General features: G+C 49.9%; 1 protein-coding gene, 1 long non-coding RNA gene and 1 pseudogene across 2 annotated transcripts; 1 reads left to right on the forward strand and 2 right to left on the reverse strand.

Annotated features, from left to right (window-relative positions):
- Positions 1 to 6,444: 6,444 nt before the first annotated feature.
- On the reverse strand, positions 6,445 to 7,215 carry LOC101780043 (protein B4-like; the record flags this gene model as incomplete). Its single annotated transcript, NM_001280825.1, is given in 1 exon segment — positions 6,445 to 7,215. A coding segment is annotated over 1 exon segment (393 nt). The 3' UTR covers positions 6,445 to 6,766.
- Positions 7,216 to 8,671: 1,456 nt separating this feature from the next.
- On the reverse strand, positions 8,672 to 9,492 carry LOC111257668. Its single transcript, XR_002678265.1, has 2 exons — positions 9,211 to 9,492; positions 8,672 to 8,974 (listed from the first exon to the last, which is right to left on the reverse strand). It is a non-coding gene; the product is annotated as an uncharacterized LOC111257668 (long non-coding RNA).
- Positions 9,493 to 11,856: 2,364 nt separating this feature from the next.
- On the forward strand, positions 11,857 to 12,820 carry LOC101774244 (annotated as a pseudogene).
- The last annotated feature ends 429 nt before the right edge of the window (positions 12,821 to 13,249 follow it).

Raw genomic sequence — 13,249 nt, forward strand, 5'->3', positions numbered from 1 at the left:
GTGAAGATCCATAGCCCCGGCTGAGAATCCCTTGCAGAACTCATGTCGCTAATTGCGTAAATTTTTTATTTCAGACATTTTAAAGATAATATTTTATTTAACATGATAAAAAAGGCTAGTTTTTCTAAATATAAGTTTGGAGTGGATTACTTATAAAATATTAATTTATAAAAGGCTAAAATGAGAAAAAATAAATCAAAATTCTTGTTACGATAGGCATGCAGGACCGCATGCCGACCTCATCTCTGCCTCCGCATAAAGTGAGATGTTCCATGTCCATGCGGCGTGTGGCAGGAGACGACGACGACGGGCGAGCGGAGGGCCGACAGCGCCACGGCCGCGCCGGACGAGGAGTACCACGGCGGATCACAGCTACCTAGTAGCCCCCCGCTTCTCCTCGCTCGCGCACGGCGAAAACGGCCGTGATGGTCCGGTCCGGGTAAGCGCAGCGCAGCGCCGCGCCGCGCCGCGCCCACAGCCACATCGACTGATCACCGTCAGCCCGTCACCGCCGCGGCCCGCCTGTACGTGTGCGCGAGGTCAGCGGGGCGGCCGTGCGCCGACCTGCGCAGCGCGCGCCGCGGAGGCCGGGACGCCCCACCTCGCCGCTGTTCACCGCGCGGCCTCCGCGACCGCGCGCAGCCCGCCGGCCGCCCCGCCCGTGCGGCGCCAGGCATGCGTCGTCTCGCTCGCTCCCTGGCTCCCCTGCACTGCTGCGCGCGCACTGATCCATGGCTGTACGCGCACGGGTGTGACTGCGTCGTCGCCACCCCCCGCCTGCTGTCGTGTCGGACGCGAGCGGGCGAGTGACGCCGCTGCGGGGAGCATGCGGCTGCCTGGGGACGGTGATGGCGCTGGTGGCCGGTGGAGCCCCACCACGGCGCTGTCGCGCACGTGGGCCGCTGGATGCCGTGCGCGCGCGGAGGCGCGGGGCCGGTGATCCCCGACGCCGCGTGTCCGCCGCCGGCGCCCGTCATGAGTGCAGTGCAGCGAAAGGGTTCCCACGTTTGGTCAGTTAAGATGCACCGTGCCATATACTGTCCTAGTACCTACTGTCCAAACGACTTATGTTTGGAGAAATGGTTGCTCTTAGTAAAGCTTTGCAAATCTACCAATCACCACAAAAAAATTCATACAGTTTTTACATGACTTTACTTTATAAAGACTCATGCCAGTTTGCTCAAACATAAAGGAGTATCTTTAAGCGGCAGCCGGCTTTAGTTGTGAGTGCATATAAACCGATCTTTAATCATTGACGCTAGGGGCGGATCCAAGGTGGATGTTCATTTCCCTCTTCTTCCTCCTCCTTCCTCCTCTTTGTCTATGGTTAAAATTTATAGGAGATTTTGGGAGGAGAGGGACACCATGGACTTAAGAGTAGCAGGGGGCTCCAGCCCCCTCTGCCCCCACACTGGATCCGCCAAAACATGCCATGCTAAACCACAAACACCAACCATGTTACGTATTTGCAAAGTCACTCACTACAACGCCTCTGATAAAGAGAGGTCAGTCCGGTTTCATGGATTCCCGACCAAACTCGAAGAAACGGATGCCTCGGAGGGTCCTCCATTGAGGCATGCCCTGGATTGTTCTATATTCTTAGGGTCAGTAGACCACTTAGAGCATCAATATCGAGCAATATGGTATCGGAAGATATTAGAGTTTCAAAGGTAAAATGATAAATTATATTTGTGTTTGATCGATTGGATTCCCTTCAATCAGCCACAACCTTTTATATTTATAGGGAGGGGATGTCTTGCCATGTAGGAGTTGAAACTTTAAGAAATTTTATCTCAAAAGTCAAAATACAACTCCGAGCTTTGATTACACAAGAAAAAATTGGTCGAGTGCAGTCTTTCCGTAGCTATAACTCTCTGGTACGAAATCAAATCAAGTGTTTGATGTCTACATTTCAATCATCTCGGCAAGGACAAACCCAATGTTGAAGTTTATTTGCATCCGGCCGCTAGGATGATTTTGAAACTGGATCAAGCCTATTTCCCCAACCACTACTAGATTTTGGTGCTGAACAATTATTCATAACAGCAAATAACAATTTTTTTTCAAGAATGACCTGATTCTTCTTATATAACTCCTTTTGTTTTTGTAAGTACAAAATCTTCTCTATATTTTGTAAATGTATGACCAATAGGGCCATAGGGGGCCTGGGCTCCTAGTACTGTTTCATAAAAGAACTCCAGCGCACGCAATTGCATGCACGTTACCAATTCACCATGTGCCCGTACACCGATCCTGCATGGTCCCGGCACGGTGTATGGCCGGGTGGGGGTCGCTTGCACCGGTGGCGCAAGCCCGTGCACGGTGCCGTCTCATATACAGCTCGATCGATGACCGGCGGCCGTCCGTCGGCGTACGCTAGCCATACAGTGTGCAGTGGAGTACGACCACGAGGGCGGGGGCTGCGGCACAGTGCGCGCGCAGCGCAGATCTGCGCGGGCTTCGAGAGGGATCGGTGGGCCGGGGCCCAAAGAGGCGTGCGCTACAGGAGTCCCCTACTGTTCATGGGCCCTTCAGGGGATGGCCGGCAGGCTCGCTGAGAGGGCCCACTAGCGAGAGCGTCGCAGCCCGGGGCTGGCGCAACCCGCGGACCCGGGGGCCCGCCCGCTGCGTCGCCTTCCTCACCCACCCCTCCCCCTCATCATCATGCTCGCTGCTGCTGCAAAAAGGAGGCCGTACGCGTCGCGGCCGAGGAGAGGAAGAAGGATTGATTGGACGTCACGAACACACACAAAAGGAGATTTTGTTCCCCGGCCGCTAGATTTGCTCAGGGGCTGCTGGGCCTGCAACAAAAGCGAGCTGAGCTGAGCTGAGCGGAGCGGAGCCCGAGCTCTCGCTTCGGCCGGTCCCCTCCCGGCCTCCTCACCTCGATCGCATCGCGTCGCCTGACGTGTGCGTGCCGAACGGCCGAACCCCAGCCGCTGGTGACCAGAGGGGACGATGACGACGCCGGGCGATTCTGCGATCCGGGGACGCCATTGGCGGCGCCTCGGCGAGGTCACATTCTGCGGCTCTCGTAAAAGTTCTTTGCCTCCTGCCCCCTCTTCTTGGGGGATTCTGGGTGCATGGCGCCACATGCAGATCGCCTGTTTTTTTTTCCCCCAACAAAAAGGCGGCAGGAAAAATGATGCAACAGTACATGACTAGCTTCAGCAAGGGTTATTGATCAGGCCCCGGTTGCAATGGCGCAGCCAGAATTCTGGAGTTGGGTATTCCCATCTTCTAACCCCTAAAAAAGGTTCAGTTGAACACTAAAAATCGAGAAGTCCCAAAAAATCATCAAATCAATGTACTTGTTCTTAATCTTGCAAATACCTCTGATCTACATTTAGAAACATACACACTAATTAACTAAATACTACATCAATTGTGCATTTGTGCTACAAAATTGAAAATTGCAAAGCTCTGATCGGTCAGTACTCGACGGAAAGCAGTGATCACCAGTTCGCCGGTATTCGGGCATCGCCGGCCGTCCGAGCGTCGGGACGTGAGGCGTCCCTCTCCTGCTCATCCGTGCCTCCTGCAGACTGCAGTCCTGCTAGATGCCGCCGCCACTGCCTGACCCCTGTGCGCGGTGTGATTCAGGGTTCCATTGATTTTGATTCTTAAGGAACGGTGAATGGGAGGGAGAGGGAGAGAGAGGAATATGAGAGAAGGGAGCAGGCCGTGACGCGGCGTGCCTGGCCGAGATGTGGACGGAGCTGTTTGTGGGCCGTGACCTGTGGGCCGCAACTTGCTTACTGGGAGGACTGCGTTTGTTTTGGGTCGGAGCGGCTGTTTGGGCTAAACTTTCACTCATGAAACGAAGATTGTAGCCCAATATCATAGGTATTTCTGTAAACACATGATGTATACTTTCTTTTCTATCAAAAAAAAGTTGGGTATTCCTGGGAACACCCAGGAATCTAGGCGGCTCCGCCCCTGCCCGGTTGTACGTCTTTCCTGCTTATTGATTGGTTTGTTATGTGCCGAGTGCTAAACAAGCTGAATTACGAACGGTCGTTCGAGACTCCCTAGCTGAAGCCGAAGCTAAGCAATTAAGTGCTGTTCTGATTTTTTTTTATGGAATGGAAATTCTGAAATATACACAATTATTACACACACAACACAATCCAACAAAACTTTCATCTGCTATACGTTCGGACCATCCGTGCGTGCGTGGACGGGCACGCACTCCGCGGCAATGCGGGCCGCAACTGGATGGGCCAGGAGTAGGCCCATGCACCGCGTGTTTGTTGTTGTGGTCCCAACCTTCTGCGCTTGGTTACAAGCAGCAGGTCCATGCGCTGCTGGTGGGCTGTTCCGTTGTGTCGCGTGGCGCTGGTCCCGGCCCGGGCTCCCCGGGTGCTAGCTACTAGGGAGGAGAGATTGCTCTCCATTTGCCGAAAGGTTGAGCCCGGGTGCTATCTTCCTCCAAGAGTCTCTCGGTGAGGTGAGGTCATCCATCACAAATGATTGAGATTTTGACATTTTGATCTGAATGGTACTTGATTTATGCTTATTAAAACGTATGATGCTGCCATTCATATAATCATATTATGATAGCAAATAGACATTGTGGTCTGAGGGTCAAGTTCGTCCCTCAACTTTCAGATTGATCAATTTATTTCCTCAACTTCCGTTTTTTTTTCAAACTCATCCTTATGCTGATGTGGTGCTCTATATTAGCATGAGACTAATGCAAAAAGTTATTTTTGCCCTTAGTAGGTCAAATATATATGTGCTCATACTCCCTTAATACATACACAAAACAATATTTTTTTCTAACTAACACAAAATATGATTTCTAAAAATGTATCTACTCATACTCTTTAAGTCTCATGTGCTCATACAAATTTGATATGCAAAATGTATGTAATCAAACAAGTATGTAATCATATTATTTTGGCATATATACAATTCAGTGTATGTACGCATGCTTTAAAATTGAAATTGACATGTGCTCATGTACTTATGGTACGGTATACACGCTCCACATATGTATTCATACTTTCTCGATAAACATATATGCTCATATTATTTTGGACCATACTGTTACTGTACTTCTAATGGTAGAAATTGAAGAGGGAAAGAAGGAGCCAAAAGGTATAAAAGACTTTTTTGCATCAGGTTTATGCTACTAAGGAGATCCATATTAGCACAAAGGACGAGTTTGATCAAAAACAAATGAGGGACTAGATTGGCTAATATGGAAGTTGATGGACAAACTTGAACCTTGGTGCAAGGGATCAAAATGCCTATTTTACCTATTATGATATATGTTTGTTGTAGTCTGGGTTCAGTGAAGGTAAACTTCACTCTAGCATTTTTCTTGATCTCCTACACCAATTTTTTGCCAGCCTCTTCCTACTGTGGTTCAAGCTTAGCTTCATATTTTTCATTTATGGTGAGGTTAGGGTTAAAATCACAGAAGAATAATGATGGGAGTAAGGAAGGCTACGTGCAGGGGCGGGCCTACCTTAAGGCCAGCGAGCGCCCAGGCCCCCACTCAAACATTAGCGCACAATGGATGTCCGCAATTTCTTACTAGCTACCATATATACTTGTGCTAATCAATGTCCTTAGGCTAATCCCAATGTAGTATTTCATATTGATCTTAGGATTTCAGAGGTATCAGTGGTTTTAGGATGCGAATCAATGTCTTTAGGCTAATCCCAATGTATTTCATATTGATATTCCAAAGATATAAGCAACGAGAGAGTGAAATGGTGTTTAAAAAATCACATCTCCAATGCATAATTTTATGATGTAGTTTCATAAACTCCGAACAGCATTTAATTTCATGACTTATCAAAAGTTGATTTGGTTTCATCTAGATGAAATTGATTTCCTCTCTCTATTCTTAAATTTTATGTCATATCATCATGAAATCCTACGTAGCATGCTAATTAATAGGAATCAAATTTCGTATAACTCACTGGGAGTAGCCTTAAGGGTCTCCCGATCCTTTGTATTTTAATTATTATCGGTACTAGTTTTATAAAATTCAACATATATTTTTTTGAAAACTTGTAATGATAATTGAACGGGAGTCGGTCAAAAAAAAAAGATAATTGAACGGGAGCAATAATCATTGAATGAGAAGATATGTTCTGTGTAGAAGTTCTGTGTGGACTTTGCTTTCTCTAAATGAAAAAAAAAACATGCTAAGTCAAGGTCCAAAAACAAGCATAAAACGACGCAGTGTAGAAATCGAAACTTCCACAATTTGACAGAAAAAGATGATAGAAGAAAAAGAAACACCACGCATCTTGTGTTCCTAAAAGGAGAAACATCATCTTGTGAAGGACAACTCAACGGATATGTACTAGCATGTACAGTCAGTAGTCTTTATCCAGAGGAAAAAAGTGCATTTTTTTCGCCCTACAAACAATGGAATAACACGGAAGCTGAGCCTTCATAGATACCGCAGTAACTAAACAGGAATTCACAAAACACAGGATAAACAGTTCGCAGAGAATGCTTGCTTATACTTTCAAGTTTTAACGCAAACCACCAGTCACTAGTACGCTCATGCAAACGAACTCCCAAGCTATAACTAGCATGTCATCCACCGACCAGCACATAATGGCATGAACATGATCATGCTCCTACTCCTAGAGATGGGACTACGAACTACCAGACGCTTCAAGATGCATGTTGTTTGATCTATGTAACAGAATGGGTAAAAGCTAAAAACCCCAGTAAAAATGGGGAGAAAAAGGGAGTAAAAACCAACACAAGTTGCTCTAGCTTATCCGGCAAATGTTCACTTGCATTCGACCCCAGCCTCGGCGGCTCGCCGGGGAGTGCTCTTCCGCCGGCTCCCGTTCGGCCGGAACCCATTGGACTTGGACGACCTCACGTGACCCTCCTCCTCCTCTCGGCGCCGCCGCCGCTTCTTGCCTCCACCCTCAGCTGAGCTCTGCTTGGTGGAGTCCTTGCTTGGCCGCACGACGGGCTTTGTGCCGTCTGCGTCGTCTTCCTCGGCCTCGGCGGTGTCCTTGTCCTCGGCTTCGTCGGCGTCGTCCTTGAGAGGCTTCGTCTGAGGCCTTCCCCTCCTCTTGGGGGTGGGCGGCGCCTCCTCGCCGCCGCTGCCATCTTCGTCGTCGTTGCTCGCGGCTTCGATCGCTTTCTTGCTCTTCCCTCGAGGCCTGCCCATGTATCCAATGGCTCCAACTAGACAAGGGGGGGCTTTAATTTCCTACTTGGCCGGAGCTGCGAAATAGCACAAGAAACGAGTCAGAGGCATCTTGCTTGCCAGTCTATGCAAAACCGTTTTACTTATCTGAGCGTGCATAAACCTGAAGAGGATACAGTTAGCATGCATTCGGCAAAAAGGGTATTCAGATAACCAGATGTTTGGGGGTGAAACAAAGCTACAGGCTATAGTTGATTGACACGGTGGAAAGCTTCAGAGATCAGGTGCTTGCTGTTTGATTAGAGCAGAGGCAGAACTGATGGCGCGCAAGGCCGTGGAGCCCTGAGCATAGACCAATCGTATCAAGAACAAGAACCAACGGATCGAGCAAGGACCATGATGGTCAACAACAGCATGGAGAGGCTCGAGGTGCCAAGAACTCTCAACGGTTACAGGGAAGGGACTCAACAAAGCATCAGAGCATACACTCTACCACCACAACTACGGCCAACCCCCACCAGAGCGCTTCTGAATCCCAACGAAACAAAGAGCATGGAACACAGATCGAACTGAGAAACAGGAACAAGAGCATGGAGCTGACGCTGACCTATTCCCATGGCGTGCCTTGTATCTGCTTGTGCCCTGGTTGTATGTAGCTCAACGTCAACAATAACCCATCTGATCCCTCTCTGATTGACGGGTTTGTATATATGCACCGACTACCGACTACGATCGATGTCGTCCGATCCTAGAGGTCTGTGTGGTTCTTGGAAACAATCTAGGATATAGGAGTAGGATCGATGCAGAGAGACCAGCAGGCTCAGAGAGGAACGAAGAAGGCAACTCAAGGGAGGAGTGTGGAGGACCTTAGCTTGTGGCGATGCGTGTGTTTTCTATAGGCTGGTGGATATTTGCTTCAGATACTGTCAGCACTCAGCAGGTGATGATGATGATGAGAGCGGGTTTGGAGTGTGCACACAGCAAGAAGGAAAAGAGTAGCAGCTAAGAGCCAAAACAATAAGCGGCACCAGACTACCAGAGATTAGCTGCACCGTTTCGGAGGAAAAATGAGAGACACGTCCCGATTAGCATAGTACTACTTTACCAGTACAGGTCAGGGTTGGAAAATTGCATGGGGTCCTGCAATTTTGAATGTGTCGAATACTTTCAGCTGCTAACCGCGTCTTAGTATAAAGGACACGTGATTCTCTTATGCGTTGGAGGGACAGAAAAAAAAAGGATGTTATTTCTAGCCATTTGTCACATTATTCGTACAATGAAAATTGCAATACCTGCTCAATCCCATGGACCCTTTTCATGTGATTATGCGAAACGAAAATGATCAAATCCCTTTATCAAAAAAATGATCAAATCTTCAAGTGAATCCGACGGGAGAAACGATTATGCAATAGTAGCAATAGTACGCATATATTTCATATTTTTTTAGAAAACAGGAGGGGTAAGCCCCTACTATAATATAATTAAAAGAGAGAACAATCTTTACAAGCATAGCTCAGGAAACAGAGAACGAAAGGAAGAAAATAAGAAAGATTATAATGTTTCGTCTTGCCATTGAGACGTGACAGGTTTCCAATTCTCCTTTACTCTAAAAATAACCTTTTTTTCGCGAAGGAAAATCCATTAAAACAGTAGCACAGTGCATCCCCGGTTCTCTGCGGAACACACCACCCTGGAAAGAAAGGAAATTACAACGCACACCTCCCCTCTTCGAGAACAGTCCCGTCTTCTTCGTAGATCCCGGCCACTGACGGAAGCCGCCGGCGCCGAGCAAGAGCCACCTCCCATCTTCATGGTCGACTTCCAAGCATGGATCTGCTGCAAGAGCCATCGCCCAGACTTTCTTTCAGCGCGAATCGAGGTCGTTGAACGATTATCAGCCATCAACGCACGAAGAACAGAAGGAGCAGAGAAATCCGCCACCGCCGGCCAAACAACCGGCGACCGGAACAAACGTCCGCCGTCACCGACAACATCAGCAACCCGGACAAAGAAGCCACCACCAGGGATGACAAAGAGATCCCTCCCCTCCGCAAAAAGGTAGGGATACAAACCTCACGGATTGGCCGCCGGAGTCGATGGAACACCCGCCGATGCCGCAACGGAGGACCAAAAGCTTCACCTTCCCGACGAAACAACGAACGCCGCCGTCGGTAGGGAAGATACCTTCTCCATGGATTAACTCCTCCATGGAATAATTTATTTAGTACCTAGATTAGCTAAACTAGGCCTAAATATGTACAGCACCCGGAAGATCTGGGTTCCCCGTCCTCTCCGGCGAGGCCGCCGGAGAGGAAGGGGAAGCTGTTGGATCGAGCTCCGGGCCGAAGTCGCCTCAGTGATGTTTGGCTCAAGGGTATAACCCTGTCATATCGGATATTTAGATACTAATTAAGAGTATTAAATATAATTAATTATAAAACTAATTACATAGATGGAGTCTAATTCGTGAGACGAAAGCCTAATTAGTCCATGATTTGATAATGTGGTGCTACCGTAACCATTTGCTAATGATGAATTAATGAGGTTTAATAGATTCATCTCACGAATTAGACTAGGAATACTGCAATTAGTTTTATAATTAGTTCATATTTAATCCTTCTAATTAGCATCAAACATCTGACAGGACTAAACTTTAGCCCCTACGAATAACAAACACCACTTTAAAACGAAGTAAACAAGAATGTACATATTATGATGCCGTTAGCCCAGAAACCAATCTCTCCCTCCCCCCCTGCTTTGACGGGAAAAACGAGCTTTTTTGTACAGTTCTAGAACGCGTGTACGCACTAATAATCCCGTGCCGTACGTACAAAAAAATTGCATGGCGACGTCCCTTTCATTGCAAATTTCTTCCCGGCAATCTCGCGACAAATCTCAACAGATTTAACCACTAGCTGCGTGGTCACCCTACTCATGACCAAACGCTCGTTGCCCGGAAATCCAATCCGCCGAGTCAAAAAAAAAAAACTCCCACGCCGGACGCCGCAGCAGCTGCAGCGTTGGCTTCCACCACACGAGAAGGAGACCCCGGTGAATCAGACGAGTAGGCCGGCCGGCCGCGGTGACCGGTGAGCTGGTGACTCTCGCCCGTGCCTTCACCATCACTCAACCACCCATTCCGCCCCCAAGCAGGCTGCCCAGGTCCCTGAGCACGCATGCAGCAGGGAGCAGACAAGCAGTCTTAAGGTAGCGTAAACTTTGGCTGGTCAGACGGGGGTAGTCGAGTCGCTTTGGTAGCGAGCTCTACCCCGTTGTCAGAGTCAGCGTCGTCGTCGTCAAGCATCGAGATGAGTGGCCAGAGGAGAAAGGAGCGGCGAGGGCCGGGGTGAACACTGTGGAAGGGGGAGGAGAGGATCAGGGCAGGCAAGAGGTGGCGGCTGGCCGGCCGGCGCTGCTCCCGGCTGGGGAAGGGGACAAGGAGTCGCGGGCAGGTGCTGTCTGCCGCTGTCACCGACATCGGCATGCGGGGCCGCCAGCGCCAGGGCCGGGGCTAGCTAGGCCATCGTGCCCGTGCCCTGGTCTTGCCGCTGCCGCCTCAGTGCCTTTCCCTTTCCCTTCAAAGGCTCCCTCTGTTTCAGTCCCGTGTTCGGTGTTCAGTTCAGGCTTCAGAGTTCAGACGACGACGACGCTCTCACACACATGCAGTAGTGCAGTGGCCGGCACGCTACCCCCTGGCGGCATTCAAACTTGAGCCCCCTGGCTGGCGGTGCGGTCAAGGCTCGTTGATGCTGCTGGCCTGGGTTCGCGGCAGGGCGCACTGTGCCGCGGTGATTCCGAGCTCGCCACTTTGCTTGTTCGTGGTAGCTTCAGTACAGGGAAAAGGGCAGGGCCGGGCGGTCAAGATTCGGAGCATCGATGCTCATGAAAGTGGAGGTTGGTAAAATGTTTCGGCCTGTGGATCGACAGCTTCTTACGTACTGCCTGTTGGTTTGATCTTTGAACGCAAGCAGCACTGGCTTGGACGAACTAGCGGCGGGTGCCTCTGAAATCAGAGTTCAGAGGTTACGAGACGGTATTAAACTGTATCAACTACTCCTAGGACTGCTTCATATTGGAATAGTGACAGGATGAGATTCCAAAATGCTGTACAAGTGGCATTGCATTGAATATGAGCATCTTTCCTTTAGAAGATCCACCTCAAAGAATTATTGTAGCCTCGTATCTCCAACTCCAGTGATTTGTGGTTACACGGATGATGCTTGTGTAGAATTGTAGAAATATTGTTTCCACGCACGTATAAGACTGAAAAATAGAGGAGCTTTATATTAGCCACAGCCCACACAGGTAGAAGTAATCTGCCAGGCCCAAATTTAGCGGCCCGACCGAGTAGTAAGCCCATATTGAGCAGTTGGAAGCAGGTCGTCGCGCTCGCGCGCGTGCCGTTTCGTAGAAGCGGCCCACGAGGCAGTGCGGGCTCGGCAGGAGACTCGCTCGCCCTCGGGGCACGAGCAACCGGTGCGGAGCGGACGGAGCCGAGTACTGCAGCATGGCGATGGCGGTAGCAAAGCATCACCTCCCTGCTTCCAACTGCACTCAAGCGAAACGCAGCAGGGAGTGACAGACAGAGGCTCGGCTGCTGCATTCAGAGGTCGGGAGCATTCTCGTTTTGCGATAGTGGTTCAGGTTTATTCAGCAGCCTTGTTTTCAGATATGGATTCCGGCCTGTGATAAGAGGGATCTGGTTGAGAGTTCAAGATATGCACCAGCAGTCCAGCACCACTTTATCAGGCAGACGGGCACATAATTTCGCAGCAGTAAAACAATCTCTGGTGGCGATTCACGTGGACATAAACAAATCCGCCCTCCTGAAGATCAAGGAGCAGCTCGGCAGCCCACCCGAGCTCTCGGCATGGCTCCCGGGCACCAACTGCTGCGACTGGGATCCCGCCACGGTCTTCTGCTCCGAGGCCGGCCGCGTCTCCTCCCTGGGCCTGTCGTCGCTCACTGTCACGGCCTCCATCCCTCCCGCCCTCGGCGACCTGCCGATGCTGGCCGGCCTCGGCCTCGCCGCCATGCCGGGCCTGCACGGCCCCATCCCGGCCTCCTTCGCCAAGCTCTCGCACCTCGAGGAGCTCGACATTGACAGCACCTCGGTCTCCGGCCCGCTGCCGGAGTTCCTGGCCCAAACCAACCTCACCACTCTGGTCATCACCAACAGCAAGCTGGCCGGGCCGATCCCCGGCCGGGGCCCTCAGCCGCCTCCCCAACCTCCGGTACATCGACCTCAGCGGCAACGCGCTCAGCGGGCCCGTACCTCCCGGCCTGCTCCACGGCAGCTTCCGGTTCCTCATCCTGGCCAACAACCGGCTCACCGGCGAGATCCCGGCGGGCTACGGCGACGGCGACATCGACACCGTCGACCTGTCGCGGAACCAGCTCACCGGCGACCCGGCGCCGTTCTTGTTCGGCACCGCGAAGCCGATGAGGAAGATTGACCTGTCGTGGAACCAGCTCGAGTTCGACATGACCAGGGTCAGGTTCCCCTACCACCTCAACTACCTGGACCTATGTGAACATCCTCACTTCAACGTCAGCTACAATAAGCTCTGTGGCGAGATTCCGACCGGAAGGTTCATGGTGTATCATGGAGCGGAGTCCTATGCTCGTAACAAGTGCCTCTGTGGCACTCCGCCATTGCCGCCATGCAAGAAACGGAGATAGAGATGTACTGCTTTTTGTCATGGTGCAGTGGAGTTTCTAATTTTTAAATTCTGGTTCAATGTTGGAAGCACACTTTTCTGTACTTCTGTGTTTATATCACTTGTGTTTGCTTGTGGCACTTCTGTCCTCGTAGCTCTTTGCACAAATTTTGTGTAATTTATATTAAATATTCAAGATTCCTAAATCTGACATTTTTATAATAGATTAACATGAAATTTTGATTGTTTGCACAAATTATGACAAATTTCATGCACACTAAAGTAAAATTTCATGTACACTTTTCGAATTGACACTTCAAGAATCCTGTTAATCTATGACGGAATAAATTCATCACGTATCGCTGAAAAACTGTTATAAAGCAGTGTCTATAACGATTTCGCATAACGTCATGTATTAAGCGTCACAAATTACACCTCGTGACGTTTTAGC

This window comes from Setaria italica, chromosome VI, assembly GCF_000263155.2.
Source record: "Setaria italica strain Yugu1 chromosome VI, Setaria_italica_v2.0, whole genome shotgun sequence".
Classification (NCBI taxonomy): Eukaryota; Viridiplantae; Streptophyta; class Magnoliopsida; order Poales; family Poaceae; genus Setaria; species Setaria italica.